General features: G+C 39.5%; 1 protein-coding gene across 4 annotated transcripts in view; it reads right to left on the bottom strand.

The window, feature by feature from the left end:
• Positions 1-1,902: 1,902 nt before the first annotated feature.
• Positions 1,903-27,046, bottom strand: part of CPED1 (cadherin like and PC-esterase domain containing 1) — a 158,426-nt gene continuing 133,282 nt past the window's right edge. For 3 of the 4 annotated variants that reach the window (XM_065661316.1, XM_065661403.1, XM_065661497.1), the window contains 6 exons: positions 22,942-23,078; positions 13,541-13,761; positions 13,179-13,280; positions 12,890-12,977; positions 10,393-10,539; positions 1,903-4,660 (listed from right to left, as the gene is read on the bottom strand). In XM_065661316.1, coding sequence (XP_065517388.1) covers positions 4,433-4,660; positions 10,393-10,539; positions 12,890-12,977; positions 13,179-13,280; positions 13,541-13,761; positions 22,942-23,078 — 923 coding nt within the window. In that variant the 3' untranslated portion in view covers positions 1,903-4,432. Of the gene's footprint in view, positions 4,661-10,392; positions 10,540-12,889; positions 12,978-13,178; positions 13,281-13,540; positions 13,762-22,413; positions 22,501-22,941; positions 23,079-27,046 lie in introns of those variants that run through there. The other variant, XM_065661580.1, reaches the window with a different exon arrangement.

The raw sequence follows: 27,046 nt of genomic DNA, 5'->3' as shown, positions 1-27,046 counted from the left end.
AGTAGCCAGATGAATGAACCTAGAAAAGGTTCAAGTCCATTTCAATAGAAACCAGTGCTGCAGGAGCCATTGTTTTGACCCTGTGGCTCCATCCTGCCCATTTAAGTTAAAGACTTGAGTTGATTTCTGGACACTTGACTCTAGGTACTGGCCTAGACTGACACATGTGACATTGTTTAGCACCACCAAACCACAGGCTGGCAAGGCTAAAATGCATAACATGTTTTTACTGTGTAGTTAGGGCTTTTCTGTTCAGTGGGCAGCATGAAGGTACCAGTAAATACTGTAGGATATGCACCAGCACCAATACATTGGTATGCCTGCATTATACAGTGACTGTTCTGGGGCTTTTTTTAGGATTTACACAGGTAAAGACGGCAGTGGATTTTGAAAGATGGATTTCGAAAGATGGATTTCGAAAGATGGATTTCGACTTGGCAAAGGCAAGCTACAAGAAGAACTAAGTGCTGGTGCAAACTAAGCACTTACCACAACACAGCTGTTTAAAATTCATCAGAGAAAATCACTGCCCTGAAGAAGAGGCTTGCTTTACCCTTGCTGCACTTGGTAAATCTTTGCTGTTAAACTGACATAAACATCAAGATAATAGCATTGGTATTTTGAAGAGTCAGCCTGAACTTCGTCTCTCAGATTTCCAAGAGCTGCTTCCACTATGAAACTAAAACTTCTTGGGTCATCTGAAAGAAAGGCTGATGTGGAGTAGAGCAGGTACAGATAGTCATAACAGTGAGGTAAAACAAGCCAGCTGCAAGGCTAGAAGGCAAATGAAAAGGTAAGATTATAGTTTTCATGTGAGCCTACAGAGGCTTGTTTAGCAGTTTGACTCTGTGCCAAATAGCTCACTGCACCTCTAAAAAATTGCTTTACTCTAAAAAAGTAATCTGAAAGATCCCTGGACTGCAGTCAACTTAATATCACACATATTTGCATCTTCAAAGCATTCTCTTTGGCTCAGCATAGTAGCAGAAGCAGCTACAAGTGGTTATTTCAACCTTGAGGTAATTGGATGCCCCACTACCCCACCCACCAAGCAAATAAATTGACTTTGATGTCCCTTTAATATGTCACAGAACAGAAAAATAAAGGCCTTGTATTTAACAGTGTGAAAAAGATTATTCTAAAGATTAACATTTTCAAATGAATACTAAGTGTAAATTGGTATTTGTAGTCCATTCTTTCAGCACCTTGCTGTATTTGAAATATACCGTCTCCAGTGACAGGGCTGACTTGTCAAGGCATTTTCCTACAGATAGGAAAATATGGTTTATTACAGCCAGTTATTCCAAAGACACTCACTGAGATGAACTTGATCATGGGGACCATCTGTCCTGCAAGGCTCAAACACAAATCACCGTTCAACACCTGTGCAGTTACATGGAGACGAGGGACGAGGAGTTATAACTCCTTGGACACTGGTACATCATGTTGCAGCTTCAGCTGAAGTTTAAAGGAATGCAACAATAATAATAGCTGAGATTGATGCTGTGTGTATCATAGTTATCTATCTATCTATCTATCTATCTATCTATCTATCTATCTATCTACCTACCTACCTACCTACCTACCTACCTACCTACCTACCTATCATCATTTCCAGCACACCTTCAGTCTCTCTACTTGTAGCTGAAAGAATACTCTGGTTACAGGCTAAACTCTGTGTGCTACTGGGCAGATATTGATCAGGGACCACCACTTCCCGGTGTACTTGTTCCCCAACTTGTTTATTTCAATCCTAGTACCAGTTCCAGGGCCATTCATGCCTGTATTAGGAGGTGTAACTCACCTTGACAATTAGGTCCTTTGCTATCTTTATGGCAAGTAATGGGACTAAGGTAAATATATGGAGGGAAAAATTCTGCTTTATCAATCAATCAGTCTTAATATAGTAGGAACACTTTAATGGTTATTCAGGCAAAATGTCACAGCAGAAGTGATAAATCTAGAGTAAACCATTGATAGCAACACATTCACTGGAATTCAAACATGGTAAATTTTTTTATTGTCTTAATCTGTGAATTTTAATGTGTATTAGCAAGCAATGCTTCCATGTCGATCTCAGCTCTCCTTTCTTGCATACCTACAAATGCTAGATGTATTTTAAGGTTAAATAATGAAAAATGTACATTGGCACCTGTTTTAGTCTGCCTGTTTTAGTTTTCCCTTTGTTTATTCCTATGGATCATATATAGTGCTGGAAAAATTCAAAGAACTCCTTTAAATAAAGATCGATTTGCAATGGCTTTGTACAGACATATATATGTACATACACCTGTAAAAAATAGAAAACACACAGGAAAATTTCCACTTGATACAATTGAAATACATTAAGATTTGTAAAACATTAAGACATCTGGATGTACAGCACATGTAAACCATTTTGTGCTGAAAGCAGAAGTGATGATTTGCACATTTGCTGATATCAGCTGCAGTATAACAAAGTCAGCTTGTTCCTTTTCATCATTATAGCTGATGCTTCAGCAATAGGCTTTGATTAAAAAAAAAAACCCAAACATAAAACCCTGGTTTATGCTTTAAAAACAATTGTGTACAGAGCAACAACAATAACAGCATGTGGATTTAAAAGAGCTACACAAAAAATCTTAACAGAAGCAGAATTAGGAGCTTTGTCAGTATAGCGGAAAGTCTCCTAAGTTAGATATGTCAAATCCTCTTTTGGAGGATCTTTGTATCATCTAGGGAAGTCAAACTCCATATTCATGACAATTTCCCATCATATCTTCACATATCTTATCTGAAGCAAGAATGCACAAAACTTTAGCTAGGGATACAGACTGTGGTGAGTGTAAGGATCTGTAGCAAATCCCAAATGTGGTGTCATGAATTTCTAGTCCTACTTCTATACAGGAGAAGGACTATACCCTGTGTGCTACTAAGGCCTGTAAAATGGTGATTAGTTCTGTGTTTATTTGTTTATTCACTGACATTGCTTGCAGCTTCCTTTCCCAAAGACAGCAGAAGCTAGTGGAAGATTATATGTAAAATGGTAAAGGAGGAAGCATGCCTCAGAGCTTGGTGGATCCTTCATTAGACTTGTACTTACCTGGTTCTGACTCCCTCCTCTAGTGTATGATGGGAGAGAGAGGTGTCTTAATTCCCTGCTCAATGGCTGGATTCGTAAAGATACTGGTTATTAATTGGGTAATTTGAAGGCAGAACAGTCTTATGGGTGCCATTAACTCATCACTCGGCTGCTAAGCCTCAATCATGCTTGGTTTCTCATCAGGGCAACACAACTGCGAATGAGTGTGCTGCCAATGCTGTGGCAGGAGATCAGTAGACAGTGGTAAAACCTTTCCTCAGGGTTTCACCCAGAGCAGGTCTGCAAACATCAGTGATGTAGCTGGGCTACAGCATGAAACTGGCATTTAGAAAAGGTCTTATCGCTGCTACGCATGAGACACAGGCAGTACATTATGCTCCCATCATATCACACATTCCTCATGACAGATTAAAAACCAGATCCTGAACTTCTTATGTGTGCTTGCAAAGGGTATTTTTCTTCTGTTTGTGGTTCTGGCTTCACACATTGGCAGTCTTTTATAATAAATCATTAAAGAAATGGCACTTCCATGCTGGGAGAATACTTGCTTGGCTTACAAGCCAAGGTAGACACTGAAGCACATACCTAATCAGTATTCCTGCATATGGCCACTCTCCTAAAGTGACACCATAAGTAAGGGTTATGTTAACATATTCACTATATTTACATGTTACATCAAGACAATTATAATCAGTCTTGAGTCTAAGTAATCTATCTCTAGATTAGCTTTAGAACATGCAAAAAATAGAGTAGACATCTGTTCCATCTCAGATACAAAGAAGGGGTATGTTTTCACTAAAAACACTGGAGTTCAAAACTTGTCATCCTCAGTAAAAGGCTAATAGGCATTTTCAATTTGTATAAACCAAGTGTCTAAATAGAAAAGGTTTGATGTTGAAGGGGAACCCATCCACATAAAATAAAACTCTTTAAAATGGAATGTAGCCAGTTTCTAAATACATTCAAATATTACAGTGTCTCTATAAATAGAAAACTGGACAGCGCTGAAGAGCTAAAGCAGTCCTTTCCAAATAGTTCAAGTGTATATATTTCTTTCTTTTTACTGTCATTAATACACAGTTGCTTGAGCTGCAGCTGTTCTAGCCTTTGGCAACAGTTCAAGTAACTTCCCCTCTTCTCTCCTTTGCAAACCTCCGTCTTCCATTTTGACACCACAGAGCTGCCAGGCATACCTTGATTTCATAAAGTTTTAGGGAAAATGCCATGTGTCCCAAACTCTTGGTGTCTGTGCAGCCAAGCAGAGAAGCATGTCAGAAATTCACCATGGTCTTTCATATTTTCATTCATGTAGTGGTACATCTTGAGTCCCAGTGCTATATCCAGCAGAGGCTATGTGCTGACAAGCTCCCTCTTACTTGCACAGAGCCTGCTGAGAAGGATTTCAGAATAAACTTGATTTATTGGACCTCGGACATGATATGGGGACTGTGAATTTGTTGCATAGTCCTGCAGTTGTGATGGCTTGCTTTGACTGCCGAAATATTTCCCCAGTGTGTACTGCCTTGATAACGTCATTGTTATGTGTGGACTTTCTTCAGAGGGATTGGATTTCACCACCTGCAAAAGAAGTGACATATGTGAGTGCTTTCTGCCTGCGCCTAGAAAGATAGATACACAGCTGTGTGTACAGAAATGCTCAGACAGCTCTCCACAAAGCAGATCCTGACACTCTTACCTTGAGCTGCAATTTGCTCACAAACAGTATTTTAGTGGGCCAGCTTGTTATGTTACATACTAACTAAAGTGCAAAATTTTATTCACTTGAGCCTTGAAATCTAAATGTACAGGCCCATTATACTCGGTTGATTCCCTAATGCCTTTGTATACTAGACTCTGTTCTCTTTATTAGGGACAATTTATCTGAACAACAAAATTCAGAGATAATAGCTTGTCTGCATATTTACCATGGGAAAAAAATGAACTTAAGACATCCCTGACTTGCAGGAAGGTTTAAATCCTGCTCTGATCCCAAGCACCTGAGGAATACATGCTGTGTTTCAGCTGTGATTCCTGTGAGAATGTTTCACTCTCAGATCTTGCTGCAAACCTGGCCCAGCTCCATGTTAAGATGAAAACACTCAAGTCATGTTTCTCCAAGAAGGGAGTTACAGTGCAGTTTAACATCCCTTTCGCCAGGGCATCACCCTCACATAACCACAATGTGGTTCAGTGACTTAGTACAGAAGAATGCTCCTCCTTGTCTCCCAAATGTGCATATATTTTTGGGATTATCATGTTCAATCTCTATGGAATAAACAAATAGCCGTGGGGCTAATGAAAGAGAAAGTGAAAGGTAGGGTTGTCAGCAGACTAATGACTGGAGGGGTGATCTCCTGGGAAATGCTGAAGGTCTCAGTGAAAACACAGTCATTGATGAATAATGAAACAACTTCAAGGGAGACAAAACTTCAGGAGCTAGCATAGATGCAGGACAAATGACCATGACCCTGGCATTGGCAAACGCAGAGAAAGCAGAAAAGGGGCCAAGTGGTTAACCTATTTTCAGAATAGTATGTTGACCTGGTAGCTCTGATGCCCACCAATTTTCTGACTTGATCAATCACAGCAGACATTTGAAAAAGCAGACTTCATTTATTAATGCACATTTTCATGTAGAAGCATATTAACTTTTTAAAAAGATCATGTATATTTAGGGTTACTGAACAATCAAATACAATGTTCATACGTAATGAAGCTCATAATTAATGAAACAATTCAAACAAAATGAAATGTGAAGGATTAACATGTTCAAAGGCTTGACTGGGCAAAAAGGCTATGAGGGAGCTGGCTGAACTAAAAAAGACCAAGAATTATCCACATAGAAAATTAATATATCCTCTGATCAATTTGATACAGCTAAGCCAAGGGCTGTTATTTGTTTTCATGCAATTACTGCAGGTTCATTTTTCTAAATTAGTGCCTTAGATCTTACAACTACTTCAGAACGATGCCACCTTGAACCAATCACCCAAAGTGCATTCCTGTTAGGCATAATCTCCCAGGAATGCAATCTAATGTTCATCCAGCAGCCAGGCACTGATTGAGATACCAAAATCTCAAGGTTGCTAGTTTTTTTATATTGTGACCATGAATTCCTTGCCATTAAATTAGGAAATAAATTTGAATTAAAATACAGGTTTCATAAAGGTCTTTATAATTGCTGGCCAGCGTACTTCTCCATAGCATTTGTGAAGAATGAGGTAATTAAAAAGTCAAGTTTACATGTGCGCATAGACCTAGAAGGATGTTTGGGCAGAAAGTGACAGACATATGAAAGATCTGTTGTCCTAGACTGATATAATCCCCTGGTAATCTGAGTGAAGATTGTAGGGTCTACAGAGCTGTGTATTTCTACGACCCAAGACCCTCTGAAGTGGGTTGGTGGGAATTCACAATAATTTCTCAGGACAATTGGGAGAAGTGGTTTTCTGTTTGGCCAGCTAGTGAGAATAAAACAAGAACTGCTGAATGCATTTCGATTCTTGTTTTCTGACTGCACAGAACGCCAGCCCTCCATGCCCACACGGCCGTGCTTTAGTTTAGATGGCATTTAAAGAGGGGTGCTGTCTTCTGCGAGTTTAGGAATAATTTTTTTTAAGAGAAAGAAAGTGAAAGTACAAAGCAGTGGAGTTAATCTATTTCATCTGGTTTCCTAAAACATGAAAAGTGCTGGTTTTACACAGTGTTCTTGGCTCTGTCCTCGAAGGCAAAATGCCATTTTCCTAGTGCAAACTGCTTTAGCACCTGATGAAACTCCACTTGCCAGGATGCAGAAATAAACTGATGACAAAACTGTTAAAACTAACGAGGTATCAAAAGCATTCAAGGACTTTCTTTCGGCTTTCCTCAAGGATCAATTCTGGGTTTTTTGGTGTCTGATGGATTCTCCCGGGCACATCTATGCTTCTTTCAGGCACAACAACCTCTCAAGCCTCATTAACAACAGCTCTGTGAGCCAAATTCTCCCCTGATCCTCCCCAGAAACACATACTCTCTGTTGAGATTCCTCTGGCAGGGAAGCAAGGACAAATCTGCACATGAGCTCATACTAAATGATGGAGGAGTGCATAAAAAATGCTGATGACTGATCACGCCCTGCTGTTTTCCACCCAGTTCCATACAACACAACTGAAATATTTTACTTTGAAGCTCCCTGTTTCACTTGAAAGCTCTGTGGAAATGGGGAGCGCCAGCAATGACCCATGAAGACATCAACATCTGGGTTCTAGACAAAAAAGGGTCAACATAGCTGTCTGAGTAAAATGGAGGGAGGCATTTACTCCACAGGACTATTCATCCATTGCATAAATATCTGCTTGGTGACTTGCTCCTCTTTTCCAGCTCCATTTGGACTGAGCTGTGTTCATGCCTCTCTCATGTACTGAGCAGAGTAGATTAAAGGATTGGTTAACTAACCACGCCTGCTGTGTTTGGTCCCAAAGCAGTACAAAGGCCACAGCAATAGGCTGAAAACACGTGAGTTGCTGAGGAGCCTGAGGTGGAAACCAGCTGTGAGGCTGACACACAGCACATGAGGTCAGATGGGTCTGATAATGCTCCCACAGCTGTGCTTAGGCCCAGTGAGCCTCACACTGGAGAACAGTCCCAACCAATGGCAGCTCATTGTCTCCCCACTCTCTTTTGTTACCTGGTATCTTGCTTCTGATATTATAACTCTGTGATACTTAAGGAGAAAAATCAAAGCCTTATAGTTATTAACTTTTTTTATTCTGCTTTATGTAAAGGTGACTGCTGCAGCTGAGAGAAAATAGCCAGGATTGCTATGCTAGTCCTTGGCCAGCAGACACCACAAGGACACTCTGGAGCCTATGCTTGAATTTTACTATCATCACCACTGAATTTCCGTTTGTTTTGTTTAAAATACTCCTAAGTTTAATTAGCCACAGTATATTTTGTTTTGCAGTGTATACTGTGGGTGCCTGATGAAGGAAACCTTATTTTTAAATTTTTGCTCTTTTGGCTTTTTATGGAAAATATATCATAGCTGTCCTGACCTTTTTTCACAGCAAAAATTGATGCTTCCACTTCAGTCTTGGTCTCATGGCCTACCTTTGTACCTGTGAAGCTCTATGGAGCTTCTGTGCTAACCCTGCCCAAGTCCAGATCCTGGGAACAGGCTTGGCCAAGAGTGAGGCTAACACAAAAATAGGCATGACTTGGCAAAACAAGCAAAAGGATTTTATCCTTCTCTTGAGAGATTAAGAAAACATTTGGTGGTATCTCTTATTTGGATTAATTTGTTTTGATGGAAAACAAATTCTAAATACATGCTGTAAAAATGCTAGCTTTTCACTTGTGTTGGTGATAGTCTTTTTTAATATTTATGCACTTATGATAGCTCTAATTTTCTCCATAAGACATAACTTATGGAGTTCTGTCTTCTAAATGACACATCAACTCGCTTGTGTCATTTTTTATTCAGCAACCAAAATCGTGAGATTTCTTCTAAATAGTAGCTTCTTACAGGTTTAAATCCCCCAGCTGATTGTGGAACGCCATAAATCATTAACTCATGATGTCAAAGAGACATCCTTCATTGTATCCTTTTCTCCTTTCAAGCTTTTTGGTAACAATTTCTTCTCATTCTATATTTCATTCTATGAAAGAACTTGCGCCTGCCATGCCTAGTTTGATCACTCAGAGGAAATGCAACCTTCCTGAAAGATACAACAGTTTAAATTTTATTGCCCTAAACAGGTTTTAACAGAATAAATTGTGGTAGTTTCCTAGTCTTTTGTAAAAAAGACAACCCAGATTCGATTAATAAAAATGAAGATCCTTGTAGCTTCACAGGCAATCTCTCACTCTGTGAAACATGACTTTAACTAAAGAGTTAGCAGAAGGCTTCTCTGTCCTTATATCCAGCAATGAATTGAGGCAGGAGACTACTGACAATGTCTGAGTGCACAATTCCAGTTTTCACTGAAGAAATATTTTTACTGTGAATCAGGAGTTAAGTACCTGGAAAGATATGAGCCTCCTTTATTCCACAAAGCTTTTTCAGGTTTCCAAAGGGAGTAATGTAAGATTCATGGGTCTTTTCTGGGGAATAAATGATGTGTTTGGATTCTTAGCAGACTGACCACTCGTAACAGGAACCTGTGAACTGGCCTTTTACACCAACAAACTGGTGTCATGGATATGAGGAAGAGCTTGGTTGGAAGCTGTAGGAAAACCTGGTGGTGTCGGTGGCAGTTCTTTTAACTACCATATGCAAAATTACTGTCATCAGCCTAATGGTAGAGGCTATCTGCTCACTTGCTGATCAACAATTACACCCTGTTTTAATTCAGGGTCACCTGCACTAAACCAGGGGTGCACTTCTTCATTTGATATATGTATATATATAAGGTACAAAAAATTCCAAACTGAAACAGATCCTTCCTTTGCTGTTGGGGAAGAACATTCACTATAAAAAGACGTACCACATACTCAAAATACATCTTAAAGGAAACCAGTAAAACTTTAAATATCTTGTTTTTCAAACCCTTGTGCTTGCTTATTCATTTTTTATTTAATCCATGGACTCCTGTCATTTGTAATATATTGTGGATATTCCTTTCCAGAGCTTCAAATGAACAAAATAATATATTCTCAACTGCCCTACTCATATATTTTTGATGTCTTTGTTTCACCAGGCCAGTAACTATAAAACAGAAGGCAGAATTTCTGTAGATTTCAGACAAAAAAGAAAGGGGAACTATGGGCCTGAGTGACAGCAAGCGACTTTTACATTTCTGTTTGTATAGTCAACCACTATAACTATCCCAGATAAATGTTTCTCAGACATATGAAAACAGATCTACAGCAGTAAGACTGGTCTTTCAATTTTAAGCTCCATTCTAGATGTACCTATGGTTTGATGGGAGTCTGCTGAGCTGCTCAGTTAGGAAGGCTTTAGACAAAACCCATGTGACTGAGGTGTGGCGAAAAGATAAACTGAGTCCATACACAAGTAGCATCAATACAAAACACACAGCAAATAATACAACAACCTGGAAACCATGCAACATCCTTTGCAGAAGAGCATGCCTGATTTTATTTCAAGGAATCACCACTACAGCAGCTCAGCCTGTCCTTGGGTGCCGTTGCACTCTGAGCAGCAAGGGACAAGTGCCGCCATGCAAACTGCTATCCCTGAGGTTTAAATTCAGGCCTAACTTTGAGTCACGGATGCAAACCTCATTGTGTACAGTTTTGTTTCTAAGCACCTGGCAGTTAAAAATCTCTCTTAAATACCTGGGAATGATATAGGTGTAAACTATTACCTCATGGAAATGGCAGCCGCACTTTCCTTGCAGGAATTCTTTGTAACGTCCCATGGTGATGACGAAGGTGTCAACAACTTCATAGCCAAAATTTTTTGCTGTATCCAGAATAACCAAGTTTTCGTTCCACAGGTTTTGTATTTCTACCTGCATTCCAGACAAAATATTGCAGTGCCTTGTCAGAAGGACTGTTTAAAAGTTACTGTATTCTGCCATGGAAGTGAATAGCAAGACTGCATTTTGAGTACAGCAAGTATAGAATCACAGAATCATAGAATAGTTAGGGTTGGAAAGGACCTTAAGATCATCAAATTCCAATCCCCCTGCTATGGGCAGGGACACCTCACATTAGATCAGGTCAGTCAAGGCTCTGTCTAACCTGGCCTTGAACACCACCAGGGATGGAGCACTCACAATGTCCTTGGGCAGCCTGTTCCAGTGCCTCACCAGTCTCACAGTAAAGAATTTCTTCCTTATATCTAACCAAAATCTCCCCTGTTTTAGACCCGTTACCCCTTGTCTTGTCACTACAGTGATGAAGAGTCCCTCTACAGCATCCCTATAGGCCCCCTTCAGATACTGGAAGGCTGCTCTGAGGTCTCCACGCAGCCTTCTCTTCTCCAGGCTGAACAGCCCCAACTTTCTCAGCCTGTCTTCATACGGGAGGTGCTCCAGTTCCCTGATCATCCTCATGGCCTTCTCTAGACTTGCTCCAACAGCTCCATATCCTTCTTATGTTATACTCCAGACATAAATTACTATAAATTCACTCTTGAAAACAGCTAGTACTCCAAGGCTGTTGTAGATTTTTGCAGGAATTATAATTACTTTTCAGCAGTTGTGAAGCTTCTTTCACACGAAGATTTCAACGCTGTTCACTATTATTGCATAACTGGTTTTAATATGTACTTAGCAAATGTGAGGTGGAAAAAAATAAAAAACCCCTCCTATTATAAAGTTGTCTGTAGCGAATGGTGAAATTGTTCCTGTAAATTAAAATTCATATTCAAATCAAACTCATTGAGACTGTTGCTTAAAAACGAGCACAGGGCCATGGGCATCTTAGAAATGGTTACACTGAAGAACAGATTGTTGTTTCTGAAGATGATGCAGGAAGGCCAGGAATAGAAAAATGTTAGCCATAAATTTGGCAAAGTGATGGATTTGACATTGCAAACAAAAGGGCTTTGAGAGTAGCTGGCGTAATCCAGAAGTCCAGAGCACCCAAACCACATGGATAATTTGGTGATTCCAGTATTGAAAGGGAAGAAAACGTCAGTTATGCTGGTTAATGTAGTTGATTTCTGGAGTTTCATGAATTTACCAGATAAGAAACAGAAAAAGGTCAACCTGGGAAACCATAATACTCCTTCTATCCTTGCCTCACCTTCCTTTGATCAAAGTTCTGCTTCTTCTTCTTAGGAGTGAACTCTGCTGAAAGCCATGGGAAGAGCTATGATGTTTCTTCATGTTGATGCCAACAATTTCCCTACTGCATCCTAATTTGGTCATCCGGATAAATTAAGGAAATGGTTGGAATCAATAAGAAGACATTCAGTATAGACAAGGCAGATAGTACTAACTTAGACAGAAAGAATGGGGAAAATATGACAGGGCAGTCTCCATAGCAAAATGAAGGGTGAGAGTAGTAGCAGGTCCTACAGCAGTGTGTTACGGTTGCAAAAAGATGTGGATGCCAGTCCCCAGTGTGATAGGAGTGCTGTATTTAAACTATGAAAGCAAATAATTTTCTCTTTTCAACACCTGTGAATAGCTGGAACATTACACACAGCTCTGGTAGGCACCATTTACTCCTTTCTGCCCTCCAGCTCTTCCCATCCCTGTGTCATCCACATATTTTATATGGACGGTTCAATGGAGAACCACCCTTCAAATTGTTAATAAAAATATTGAATTGAATGAGTTACACAGTGCATTGAAATGGGCTCATCTGTTACTCTGAGAGTCTTGGGTATGATTTAAACTGACTGTAACAACCCATCGATAAACAAATAACAAATAACAGACTAGATTCACCACTACGTTCCAACTGCTCTGTAATGTTCTGGTTTCATAGGCTGGTTAAAATGGACTTATGGATAGCTGTGCAGTGCAGCCAGACCAGTGAATCTGATCCAGCAGTAACAACGAAGGAAGCCTGAGGAGGACCCATTCTCGATGTGGTATGAGGAGAAATCTGCTTATCCCCAGCTCAATTTCTCACCTTCGGCATCAGGCTTAATACTGGAGCTTCTTCTGGTACTTGGGATGGCTGACTGAGCATGGCTGTTCAAACAGCAGTGGAACCCATGAAATACGGCAAGTTGGTTTGAATCCGTATTAGCAAGCAGTATGAGCAAATGAAAACATTAATCTTTTTTTGATCCATTTAAAGCTTGCTCAGCAGAGCTTGTAACATATTTTGACCAGACAGTAAAATTATTGCTGAAATGACAAGTCTTCCATGAAAATGCACTCTAAATGTACTGTGGCTTACCTGTGATAGAGAATGTATTCCATCCACTGGCAGGTGAAAGCCCATCCCTATGGATTTGATAATTACCAGGATATTTGACAGATTTTCCCTGTTTGGCAAATTAAAAAAATGTCACAGATTTTACTTAACAGACACATCAAAAGACACTGCATTTTAGTGTCTTTTTCACTAAGTTTTCCAAAGTCACTTAAGTGCACACACACATGAGAAAAAAATTAAGTGGTTTGTTAAGTTGTTTTTTGTAATTTATTATACAAGACTCAGAACAATACCAAGTACATAGCATTACCTGCTCAACACCTTTTGGATAATTTGCAGATGATTGGAATTAAGCCACTGAACACCACCTACAACTAATACGGTCTGGTCTGTGTTCTCCAGGGGACGTGATCTGAAATCCAGAAAGGAAAAACAACACGTTGCCTTAAAACAGATGGCAAACATTTTAACTGCATTGCATTGTATTTCAATGAACTGTATCTGGCATCCTGATCAGAGGCCTGATGTCATTTTCTACTATTTTTCAACCGCACAACACAGCCTGCACACGTTATGTTAAATTGTTTACTGACTTTAATTGTAAAATCTGTTAAACATATTTGTGACTAGAATGAGAATACAAACAAACTGGCAATAGAGTCTGTACGGTACCTCTGCAGCAGTTGTTCTAAGGCTTTTTCAAAAGTCGGTCTCTGGTTTGAGCTCATCCAAAACTGGGGGTAGTAGGAGTAACTGATGAATGTTTTCCCCTCATTGATATTATGATAACATTTAATATCATGAGTCTTTTGCCATTCCTGAAGAGTCTTATTCACTCTTTCTATTAGATAGTACATCATCCCTCTGTTAGTTGAGTCACCTATAAAGAGAATCTTTGGATGGAAAAGGATAGGACTTACTTAGAAGTTATACACTCCAAAACCCAAAAGCTAAGAAAAGAATACATATAATCTGAAGGTCTTTTAAACCCTTCTCATAAAGTTCAAGAAATATCAATGTGAGCTGCCAGCTCTTCAGCCATGACATCTCAATATTAAAGTGCCCCTTTAGCAAAAACTGTGTGATCTGATTAACAAAAAGTTATATTTCAAAGATGAAAAGTACAGGTTATAGATGGCTGTAGCTGCACAGGCCTGCATTTTTCATACTTTATCATTTCTATTGCTGAAGTTTACTTTCAGCTGCTAGTACAGAGCCTCTTGTGGTTGCTTGCAGCTTCCTGCTTTCTTTCGCCCCGTTTTTTATGTGGTTTGTTCCTACACAGCATGTCTTCATTAAAATGTCTTCCATAAATGTGATTCACCAGAATTTACACCAGAGTAACATGTACACACACACACACACACACACACACAGACACAGAGCTGTTGCCTTTTTTGTAGAGAGATGGGCTTTCTGCAGTTTCAGATGGGGTGGAAAAAGAGGGTTATTTCACTGGAAGACATGAACAGAGTCCTGGCATGTATGATGTGACCACCAGGAAGCATTGTGGCCTGAAGAGAGTTAGAAGTGCTGTCAAAAAGACAGAAGTACTTCAAGTATAGCAGTTTTCACTGGGCAGCTCTGAACCTGCAAGTGATTGAAGAAGTCAGATTTGGGCTTGCTCCTACTCATTCTGTAGATTCCCCTGAGAAATCAAACATTTATGTGTATGGAGATTACAGAACTTAGTGTATGGGATTTTTTAATGTAATTTCCCTATTTTTAGTGGCTAGAACTAGCATTTCCTCTTGCTGAAGAGACTATTTAAGCAATAACAAGAATCCAAAGGGCAAGAGAAGCCAGGTTCACCGTGGTTTGCCAATGAAACTGTGTGTGTAATCAGCTATTACCACAGTCACCTCAACCAGAAATCCACATAGAGGAGCATAAATATAAAACTGGGAGTCAGAAACCCCACAGAGCCATAGCACAGTAACAGCCCTGTTTTCTGCAGAGCAGTATGCAACTTCTACCTCTGGCATTCAGAGTAGTTGGCACCTTGTAAGATGGGTTTTGTTGTTTGGTATTTTAATTTGATTTGGGGCTTGATGCTTTACTACTTCCACCTTGAATATTTAGCTTTGCAAACAAAATTCAGACTGCACAAGATTACGTGTTTAAGAGTACATTTCCAAAGTTTCTCTTAGAGATTTTATGTGGTGAAAGCATCTTGGACTCCTCTTATCTAATACCTCTCTATTTATCTATTACCTTCAGGAATGTCAGTTTTAGGAACTGATTCCAGTTCCCACTATAAACCTATTCTGACTAAAAATAAGCCACAACAGTATATCCATGATGGTTCCCACAGAACAGAAGCAGTTTCAGATGAGCATACTCCTATCTGGTGGCAGGGTCAAGAATGGGCATGACAATGGCTTGAACTTCCCAAGCCTTGCTCATTGTGGGCTGCAGAAAAGCAAACAAATTAAAATGAGCACTGGGCCCATAGAGGTTATTTTACCTCCCGTCATGGACCTATCAAAGCTGCTTCACAAAGTAAATTCTTAAACAGCTGGTGTTCATGCTTGTGTTGCACAAGCACTTCTCTTACACGCAAGGGGATTTCCAAATCTTTCTCTTTATGTCAGAAGAAACCTTTTCAAACCAAGCGCAACATGACTCACAGAAGCCAGGGATCCTTGGACCCTTGGAAGGACTGGCTGGATATTCACTCTTTCCCTCTCTGACAGATGTGAACATGCACACAATTATTTACAATTAGGAAGATAGTCCATGGTTATGATATGCCCTAATTATAAAGTAGGCTAACTTGAGGTTTTAAACAATTCTTTTATCTTGCAAAATCTCTTAATCTGTCCAGTCCGTCTATATCCACGACTTTTTAATCTTCATTTTGTAAGTCCATCACTGTATTATCTAAATGTATATCTACTTAAAAAGCAGTTCTCAGATATTAGCAGGCAAGGATATCATTAACTTGCAATGTGGGTGAGAACATTGCTGTAATAATGCAACACAGCATTAGCAGAATAACAAACAGGCTCTACTAGGTCATACACATAAAGCAGTTGGTAGAACATGCTAAACTGTTTCTCTTCTACTTGCAGTAACATATGATACCATTTTGCTATCATTGCATATAAGGATTTTGCAAAGGAGCATTTCAGCTATTAATTGGGCTGATTTGGCAGATGTGGCGTTTTTATCTCACTTTTCATTCTACCATGACTAAGATTCTGATAGATACTTTTCTCCTTCTAACTGTATTTGATCAACCTCATCTACTACAGATTTCAAATAGCAGAATACCCTTCATGGGAAAAAAGAAGAGAAGAATCATGGCCAAGACCAATGAACATGATGCACAGATGTTTTGTTTTCCCAACACTGAGCATTCTTTAGCAATTTAAGTATGAAGCGTCACACAATATTTTCAAAGTCTCAGACATTGCAGAGCATCAAAGACTGAGATTGACTCATCAGTCTCTTTCCCATTTTTCTCATTATGTTTAAATTAGAGTAAAACATCTCTCTCCAACACACTCACACTCAATTTACACTATTAAATACTTAGGCTTTGTAGGGCTTTATAATTTCTACATCTGCACAGCCACACACACATAAGCAATGGATCTATGAATGAGTTTTCAAGTCTGCCCTGGGATACCTAGCTGGCCAGGTCTGCAGATGGGAAGTCACTATGTGCAATCATTTAGAAAACCAGTTCCAGGAGAGACAACTTGGCAATGATCACATCCTAAAGTGGCAGATCTAGGCTGCAGGTGCCATGATGCTGGGCAACATATGAAAATATCAGGTGGGGCTTAGAATAGTACTATTGTTGTTGTCCTGATATTCTGAGAACGTGAAGGGGGTGACAGGAGTCAGAGCAGGTTCCTTTAGAGCAGTTAGTATAACTGGAAGAAACAGATAACTGTTAGGGCTCACACATACTTCTTCAAGTATTATCACAAGACTGATGAGGCCTCACACAGCCCGTCTTTGAAGGAGTAAGCTCTGAGTCTCAGAATATCTCCATTTTCACTCTTAAAGTGATCTTGTTATGAGGAGGTAAAGCAGGAGGTCAGGAAATTAGATCAGACAGCTAATATTATTTGAGTGCCTGAGTGTCCATCTGAGAATGTATACTTATTCCTAGAAGATGGTGCAGCTGAGCAGGATGAATCAGGAATGTGATAGATGGCAACATCACATTGATGAGGAATAGATTGTTTCACTAGGGAAATTAACCCGAACATACAGAAACAGCTCAGCTAAGACAATAGTCAACACAAGTAAGTGCAGAAGAGAGAAATGAGGCAAAGTGGACTTGTCATTATACAGAAATCTGATCAAAATTGTAGGTCACGCTCAAAGATGTCAGTCAATTGTTGCAGCCATGTTAGATTTCAGTCAATAAATCTTTGTTCAAATAGGTTTAAGCCATACTGGGACTGTATCACTGGAATCAAGCAAATCCATTTAACTCCAGCTACATCTTTTACAGTGAAATAACAGCATTGTTGAAAGATACATCAAATTAAAACTAGGACTGCAGCATGTGAAACCTGTGGTCTCTGCCTTCTAGCTCTGATGGAGAGTTCTGAAGTCTATTTTCAGTTGTCATAGGAGAGTATCACCAATCACACTCTGGAGTCTGGGATTTTGAGGGAATGCTCTGTCATAGATCTAAAGAAGGTAGAAAGATAGGTGTGCATTACTTGTAATCCAATGCACCCCAAGATGGTAGACGCATAGTACATCACCAGCAAGTCTGCACACTCAGATCATCCATTCCTTAAGACATTGACTACATCCAACAGTCTGCTTCTTTCTATTTATTGAACCATGCTGTAAGATAGAGACATGCAATTCTTGGAAAAATAAACAAATCCTTCTTTTTCTTCCCCCTAAAATAATAATGAGGTGGAAAAGTGGACATTTGTAGATAATCCCACCTACTTTTCAAACTGCCCTTCTGCAGAACTGACCAAGCACATTTTGTTGTTTAGGCCATAAGAAAGCATCTATTAAAGCATCTATCAAAGTCCGTCTTTTATAAGTCAGCTTCATTTCCAGCAAATGCTTGGAAGACGCAAAGGCTAAAATAAGTGGTGGTTAGCCCCAGGAAGAAAACCTAGATCCTTCAACTAACCCAAGAGCTTCAATAAATTAGAATAATTATTCAATGTAATTGAATGTGTGGTAGCTATGGACACATTTATTTCTATATGGTTGCATAAACTTACTGTAGTTGCGTGTGCCATGTGGTATTTATTATGATTTGAACAAAGGGCTCTAGAGAAGATTCTGCATTTAGCTGTGTGACAATAATGAGCAAAATAATGACTCAGGTGTGTTGAATATGTCATATCTCATTCTCTTTACCGTCTGGCACAAAGTTTAGTCATGTACTGTTCAGGTCGATGGGGCATTTTTCTGCAGGATGACTAAAGCATCAGACATACATCAAGTTATAATTTTACCAAAGAACAACACTTGCACGCAGACAGATGTTTTCAGTGTTGCAAATGTTTTGTGTGAAAAATTCCATTATAGCTTAAAGGCTTTAAAAGATTGTGTAAGCACAGTGGAATTCACTTCTTAACCAGACCTATCATTATAAATTAACCACACTTAGGAAATTTAAACACCTGTAAGTCCAAAACACTACTTAACTCTAAAATATTATTAAGAAATTATAAGTTAAAATTCCTGTTTTAACAGCTGAATTTTAAGTACTTCAGCAAATGTTGCCTTTTCATATTTCCTGTTCTTAATTACACATGACTCAATGGTACTTTATTATAAGACTAAACTCTGAGTAGTATTTCTCAATGCTAATCAAAATATATATCCCCCCGCTATTGAAGCCAGCTTTCTATATGCTGCTAATTAGATAAATAATTACCTGTTAGAACCCCTTTTTCTTGACCCAGTTTTTAAAGTTCTTGTATAAAAAAAAAAAGTATTCTATCTTAATATAATTACATAAATACTACAGCAAAAACTCATTCACCACCATTACAGAAGATTTTGCTGAGCCAATATAATACAGATATAATATTTTTATTATGATTGCCAATTTCTTTGATTCAATTAGGACATACACATGGAGTTCCCTAAGAACAACACAGCATGCACCTCATTACCCTCAGTTAAAAATGGAAAAGACCAGATACCAGAAGCAGACTGAACGAAAATCTACTTAGCCAGAATCACCTTAGCCTCAATACTTCAAAATTTTCTTGTTTGCTGTGCCTAAAATGCAAACATATGACTGACTAGTCTTGACAACACATCATAAAGCAAAGTAGGGCCTCATAAACTGTCTTCATGGATGTATATATCCTTTGTCATGTCTCCACCAATCTGGGTGTTACTGTTTCACTACAGGTGGTCTTATGTTTTTATGAAATAGTGTCCTGGTTTCAGCTGGGACAGAATTAATTTACTTCCTAGCAGCTGGCATAGTTCTGAGCTCTTTATCTCAATTTTTAAAAGGAATTTTATTATTTTTCTGATTCTCTCCCCTATCCCACTGGGGTGGAATGAGTGAATGGCTGCATGGTGTTTAGCTGCCTGATAGGTTAAACCACAACACACAGAAACAACTTAGCTCAAACACAGTTTTATATGCATACAAACTAAAACAGCAGTTAATGATGATGTGAAATAAATTGGAAGTCATAGCCAGGGAAAATGAATTTCTGTTATAAAGAGGATGATAATTTTGGAGATGAGATCTGAAAAACATATAAATTTTAATATTAGACTTGAAAGAAGCCTGGAGCTAGTAAACAAATTAGAAAGCATTTTTAGGGCTTATTTATGATGCAGATAGGAAAGAAGCGCTCTGTTTGGGTGTCCTTGGGTGGCATGGTTTAGTGGGAAGTGTCCCTGCCCATGGCAGGGGTGTCGGAACTAGATGTTCTTATGGTCCTTTCCAACCCTAACTATCCTATGATTCTATGATTCTATGACCATAAACATATTTCAGAAACATAGACAAATGAATAGAAGAAATCAATGAGCAAGAGACACATTTGAATGCTATGTTTTATTGTTGTAACATGAGAAAAAGAGAAAGACTGAACTTAAAGATACAGTTGATCTTACACGTGCTCCATTTCATTAAAAGCAGAAAGACAAGCAGGCTCAAGCAAGCTTGCTTTTTTTTTTTTTCTATTTTTAAAATTTCTTTTTATTTTTTAATAAAAAACTAATAAGGGAGCACAAGAAAGCTGCCTGCTGTTATCATAGAATCTGACAGTGACACACAGATTAACACCTGCTATTTAAAATAAAAAACATAATCACAGATACTTCTGTGGCTTATAAGATCTTATCATCGTGTTTCTAACTGTAAGAAGTAAAGCCAGCAGACCAAAATCCTGAAGCTAAATGATACTTTTTTTTTCCAGGATAAAACCACAGAGACTTCAGCCTCGTGAGCCCCAAATGTCGCTGCTTGTTTTATCTGTGATTCCTGGTGAAATCTTGCAGGACCCTGATTTTTTTTATGAAGGTACTCACTAGTGAAATTCAGTCATCATAGAAGGCTGTTAGTGTTCTGATGGAAGGTATGATGTCATTTGACTCAAAGACACTACAGACATATACGTTTCTGCTTTTCTGAGGAAGGACTGGCAATTATGTGGAGGTTTTATTGTCTTCATTCAGAATAGACTTTGAGCAAGAATTCAGATGTAGATCATATAGATGACTCCTTTGTAAAGAATTTTGAACTCCAGAGACCAGTTATAGAAGTTGAATATTCAAAATATGGTGGCATACTAGAAAAACCCAGAATACAGAAGCGCTCAGGTTAGTTGAGCCCATTTTGAGAAGTGAACACATGAGAGAGTTCTGTTGCTCTCAGCTAACTTTAGCAAATGACAATATGAATAAAGCAGCATTCATTCTAGATCATAGTTTTCTTCACTTCAGTTGAGAATTTGTGAGTGTCTTGCACTCACTTTTTTTTTTTTTTTTTGGCAATTTGCTTACATTGAAACCTTCTGCTTGTTTTATTACGGAAATTATGATGTTGTTAGTTTGAGAAATCAGTGACCTCTGTAGGACTTAAAGACAAGGTATACAATGGTTCAAAACTAATATCACAAATTAAGAAATATAAATATTTCTAGATGGTTAACAAAATCTCTTGTGTAATAAAAAGTTTTTTGTTCACAAGGATTATATCTTGATGTCCACTCCACAGCTCCCTTATCAACGACCAGTTTGCTTAAACATATATCATACACTCAATACAACTGACAGGCGAAAGTCTTTCAGTGAGCACCTGAAAATACTTTCTCTACTACATAGCTTAGGCTGTGTAAAATAAAGTTTGCCTTAATCACAGGCAGAATCAGGACCTTATCACCCAAGCAGAGGACCATTTTTACTCATCTGACAAATTCTCCCTTAGTTCTTAAGCTCTACTGACAAGAGGTTGTTGCTCCAGGCTCTACATTTATTTGATGACAGAAGCAAAAATCCTATTGAAAACTGCCACACAAAGATAAAACTACTGCAGAACGATAACAGAAATTACACCAGACGGAAAGATATAGGGGAAATATACCAAAAGAGAAACATGCTTTAGAGTGATGACTTTAAAGGAGTAATTGAGTTAAATGGACATCTGTGCAAAGGTAACAGGAGAAATTCAGCAGATTTCTACAGAGCAGTGAAGGTTAGAAAGTTTAGGGAGGTTAGAAAGTTCTAGGAAGAAAAGTAACTCTATCCCAGCCAAAACCAGAACATCAGAAAATGATGGAAGATTTTGCAAAAGATGAAGAAAGGGAAATAAGTGCAATAAGTTTTACAAAGATTTTTCTGTAAATATAGGTCACATAGGATCTGGCTCTCATCTGACACTAGACTAGATCAGTGACCTTAGAAATTGGAGTCTGAATCAAGAAATTAAGCTTACAAACATGCATTTAATACACTCAGTTTCAATGGACCCTTAACAAACACTGTTCTGTTTTTCACACTGGTAAGCATCAGGAGGTGGGAATGTCAACAAAATCCTCCCTGCAATACACTGCCAATCTGCTTCCACAGTGGTGTATTGTTCCTCTGCTATCCTTCATTTGCCTGACCAAAGGGTGTTTGCCTATTGAAGCAGCCTGACATCTAGAGGAATTAAAACCAAAGCAAAGGTTCTTCTATATTTGTTGCTGTGGTCAATCCATAAGTGGTTGTTTTGTACACAAGGAGCAGATCAAGCATATCCTCTGTCATATAAACCTACTTTTTTTTTAAAGAAAAATATGTTAGGAGAAGCCCACATCTCTATGGTAATGGAGAAAACCACAGGCAGAAATAAAACCAAATGGCAATGCAGGACTTTGTGCAAGAAAAGAATTTACCAGAAAAGCAGGAGGATATGTTAATTGAAGATTTATTTTTGCATTTGTCTATATAGACATGCTCTCAGATTTTATAAAAAATGCCACTTTTAGATACCATTTTCTTACCTAGACAATATGTTATAAAAATTTTTATAATAATTAATTACTTACTTTCTGGATACTTGTATCCTCAGTAAGGTACCTGAGCCTCAGATCAGAGTTCTGTTTCAACAGTTTTACAGTCATAGCATGCTTATTAAGGAGACCTTGTATTTCCAAGCAATCACCTTAGAAGCTTCACTACAAGAAAAGAATGTGCAAGAAGACTTGGTAAGATTAGTGTGCACAAGCAATGCCATGCATTAGGTATGCAGCAGAAGAAACCCAACTTGCACGTCAAGTATGACACAAACTGTGACAACAGTGCAAAGCTATGCTCCATTTACAGTCCTTATATACTACAGGTCTAACTGGTAACCATGTACACCGTAGGTTTTGAAGCTCCACTGGTGTGACCTAAGGTCCTATGCGAAATGTTGGCAGAAAACTGTGTCTGCATAAGAGACTTAACTATAGATAATGGTTGTTTTTTGACCCTGTGGATTTTCCATCAGTACCTTTTTCCACTTCTAATGAAAAGGGGTTTTCTCACACATCAATCATAAAAGTGGTTTTAAAGCTTCAGGACACTAAATATCCAGGTAGATAATACCAAATTAAAATGTAAAATCTGTCACATACCCTTCTGCCCTCCACGCAGCGCTGGAGCTCAGGCTTCGCTAGCACAGCGTATTGGCAACCATGGGGCTGCCATGTTATTTCTCTCCAGTCACAGGTCCTGTTGTCAGAGCAGCTGAGGCAAGGGACAATCCACTGCCCTGGAAAACAGAAACAGGATGTCAACACCTCCTCTGAATTTTTGTGAGTGGCTTTATTATACAGCAAGCAAGATATTTTTGAGTATGTTGTCATGGGAGCTTTCCCTAAATTAAATGCCCCCAACCCTTTTAAGAGACTTTCCTTCCTCTGTGTTATGCCCTGTTCATTTAGTTAGTGTGGGAGGTTTCCCTTTCCCTGAAAGAGCTGCGAAGGCTCAAATTTGACAGTTGCTTGTGAGTTCATTTCTCAGTTCATGTTGCCTTTCTCGTAGCAGCTTGTCCTTTCTCCGCAGAAGGGGTAGGAGGAAGGGAAAGGAGGTTGAGGAGACGGAAGGCAAAAAGAAAATATCCATATTCAGAAGGGCCTAAAGACAAGATTCATTCTCATCTACAATTAAACATCTAAAAGTTGGGTTGTTGGTTGAAGCTAGACTTTGAGAGCCCCTTGAGAGAAAAATGAAACAAGAGACACAATGACTTTCCCTCAAAAATACTGATTTCTTCGATCTGTGAGAATTCAGAGTACTGTCCCAGACTACACGTATACATTTCAGAAGGTGAAAGTAAGGTCAGGTGAATAACCTATCTGATTTATTAGAGCCCGATTTTCCTATTTTCAAAAATCATTTTTCAAATTAGGAGCATAAAGTGGAATTACCAAAAGTCAGAGGGGTTTAGGCATCTCTTGCCTAAGGTTGAGTGGTTTTGTTATGTTAGTTTTCTAAAGCTATTAATTTACAAAATCCTACTGGAAGTCTGAGGGATTTAACTTCTGAGTTACCTTTTATTTTCAAATCAACACAAGGAACACTTTTTTCTAGCACATACAAGTGCACCTTCCTAACAATATCTCCCAGTGCCTAGGTAGCTCTGTCAGCAAAACATGCTTTCTCTCTGATTAAAGGCATTACACAAAGAAGAGTGCAGAGGTCCCTGTGTCAATGGGAGCAAGGGAATTTCCAGGGAGGCAGCCTGTGCTTGCAGCGAGCACAAGCCACATGTGAATATGTTTTGGTAGGTGGCAGGGTGAGTTGTCTCAGCAGATAAAGAAGTCCATCTAAATAAAAGCATCAAGCACTGGTACATCTAAGGGCAGAATATATCCCGCAATACTATGGGAATATAACCCATATATATATATATATATATATATATATATTCCATATATATATTTCATATATTTGTGCACAAGTACATGGGACCTGATGGAATCCATCCACGGGTCCTGAAAGAGCTGGCAAATGAAGTTGCTAAGCCACTGGCCATCATATTTGAAAAATCATGGCAGTCAGGTGAAGTTCCCGACGACCGGAAAAAAGGAAATATAACCCCCATTTTCAAGAAGGGAAAATGGATGACCCGGGGAATTACAGACCAGTCAGTCTCACCTCTGTGCCTGGCAAAATCTTGGAGCACATTCTCCTGGAAGGCATGCTAAGGCACATGAAAAACAACAAGGTGCTTGGTGACAGCCAGCATGGCTTCACTAAGGGGAAATCCTGCCTGACCAATTTGGTGGCCTTCTATGATGGGGCTACAGAACTGATGGACAGTGGCAGAGCAGTTGACGTCATCTACCTGGACTTGTGCAAAGCGTTTGACACTGTCCCACACGACATCCTTGTCTCTAAATTGGAGAGACATCAATTTGATGGATGGACCACTCGGTGGATAAAGAACTGGCTGGATGGCCACACACAAAGAGTTGTGGTCAACGGCTCACTGTCCAGCTGGAGACCAGTAATGAGTGGTGTCCCTCAGGGATCAGTATTGGGACCGGTCTTGTTCAACATCTTCATCGCTGACATGGACAGTGGGATTGAGTGCGCCCTCAGCAAGTTTGCTGATGACACCAAGCTGCGTGGTTTGGTTGAAATGCTGGAGGGAAGGGATGCCATCCAGAGGGACCTTGACTACACCTGGGTTGAAGCAATCCCAGGCACAGCTACAGATTGGGCAGAGAAGAGATTCAGAGCTGCCCTGCAGAGAAGGACTTGGGGGTGTTGGTCAATGAGAAAATGAACATGAGTTGGCTTCAGTGTGCACTCGCAGTCCAGAAAGCCAGCCGTATCCTGGGCTGCATCAAAAGGAGCGTGACCGGCAGGTCAAAGGCGGTGATCCTGCCCCTCTACTCTGCTCTCGTGTGACCTCACCTGGAGTATTGTGTGCAGTTCTGGTGTCCTCAACATAAAAAGGACATGGAACTGTTGGAACAAGTGCAGAGGAGGGCCACGAGGATGATCAGGGGACTGGAGCACATCCCGTATGAAGATAGGCTGAGGAAGTTGGTGCTGTTCAGCCTGGAGAAGAGAAGGCTGCGTGGAGACCTCATAGCAGCCTTCCAGTACCTGAAGGGGGCCTATAGGGATGCTGGGGAGGGTCTCTTTGTCAGGGACTGTAGTGACAGGACAAGAGGTAACGGGTTAAAACTTAAACAGGGGAAGTTTAGATTGGATATAAGGAGGAAATTATTTCCTGTGAGGGTGGTGAGGCACTGGAATCGGTTGCCCAAGGAGGTTGTGAGTGCTCCATCCCTGGCAGTGCTCAAGGCCAGGTTGGATGAAGCCTTGTGTGGGATGGTTTAGTGTGAGGTGTCCCTGCCCATGGCAGGGGCGTTGGAACTAGATGATCTTAAGATCCTTTCTAACCCTAACTATTCTATGATTGCATATGAGAGCATAACCCACAGCAGCCTCAGCTGCTGTGTAGTTTTGTTCTGCGCAGAACACGCTTACCCCAGTCTCAGATGCACATGCAGATGACATGGAGCAAATAATGGCAGACTGAACCTAAACACTGACTTCACCACCCTGCTGGGCAGTGAACACAAACCAGCTCCCCTGTTTCCCACGGGTGTAGGTGCTTCCTTAAGGCTGGTGCCAGGCAAACAGCCCAGTTCAACATCGAAGAAGGAAGGAAAGGAGGGACTCTCAGGACCATGGTTGTAGGTAAGGGAGATGGAGCTGCCCAGAGCTCCTTGCTTAGACGTGTATCAGACTTGCTTTGTCTGTGTTCTAATCACTTAGCGGTTTGTCCTGAGGGACAATGTTCCCCACAATGCTCTTACCAGCTGAGGACCACTTCAAACTTCAGAATTCATTAGGACAGGAAAATAACATCACTGTAACCTATCAATTTTTTGTGGGAGAAGAGGTTGTGACCTTCTGGCCACCACTGGGACCAGGCATGCTTTGATCCTGTAAGATTTCTATCTTCACTTGTGGATCTTGCCCTTAGCTCCCTCTGCACCTCCTTTGCAACTTGTGACTAAAGGGTCATTCCCAGCTCCATAGCAGTCGTCTGAAGAGACTGAAAAGTGCAAGGTCTCAGGACACACAGTAATAGGTGTCATGCAAGTATCTTTTACTGTTTTGTGCCTTTTGTGTGACAGAGCATGGACAGAATAGTTGGTTGGTTTAAGGTCTGGACTCAGACTACTGTAAAGTTCTTCATAAATGAACTGAAAGTTGTTTTTGGCAGTGATTTATATTTAAAATTATACGAAAACTGGGCAGTTCTTTCCCTGACACTGTAATTTTTCTTTCAAGCCAAATACATAAAATTTCTGGCAATGTCTACAACATCTGAGATCCCTCATTTTACTGAATTTTCTTAACATCCCATACATTTATGAGCTGATCTGGTTTTAGGTAATAAACTAGAAAAGTAGAACTATATAAAATGAATATTGAGAAGCTGAAACTTTTGAACAATAAAAGTTTAAGCTTTGGCAACTGAAAGTGGTAAGTACCTTTTGAAAAACAACTTTCAAATACTTTGGTTTATATTGAATAGCTCTCTAGGTACATTAAGAAAAAATATGTCAGTTTTTGGCATATGCTAAAGGTTAGTGGCAAATGTAAAAAAAATTATAGAACAAGGATATATGGAGATAAACTCAAGTTTATAGGAAGCACTGACAGTTACTGCTAACAGAATAGTTGCAGGTTTTATATTTATATATATTT

Source organism: Lathamus discolor, chromosome 1, assembly GCF_037157495.1.
Source record: "Lathamus discolor isolate bLatDis1 chromosome 1, bLatDis1.hap1, whole genome shotgun sequence".
NCBI classification, from domain to species: domain Eukaryota; kingdom Metazoa; phylum Chordata; class Aves; order Psittaciformes; family Psittacidae; genus Lathamus; species Lathamus discolor.
This window is presented reverse-complemented; position numbering and strand designations above follow the sequence as displayed.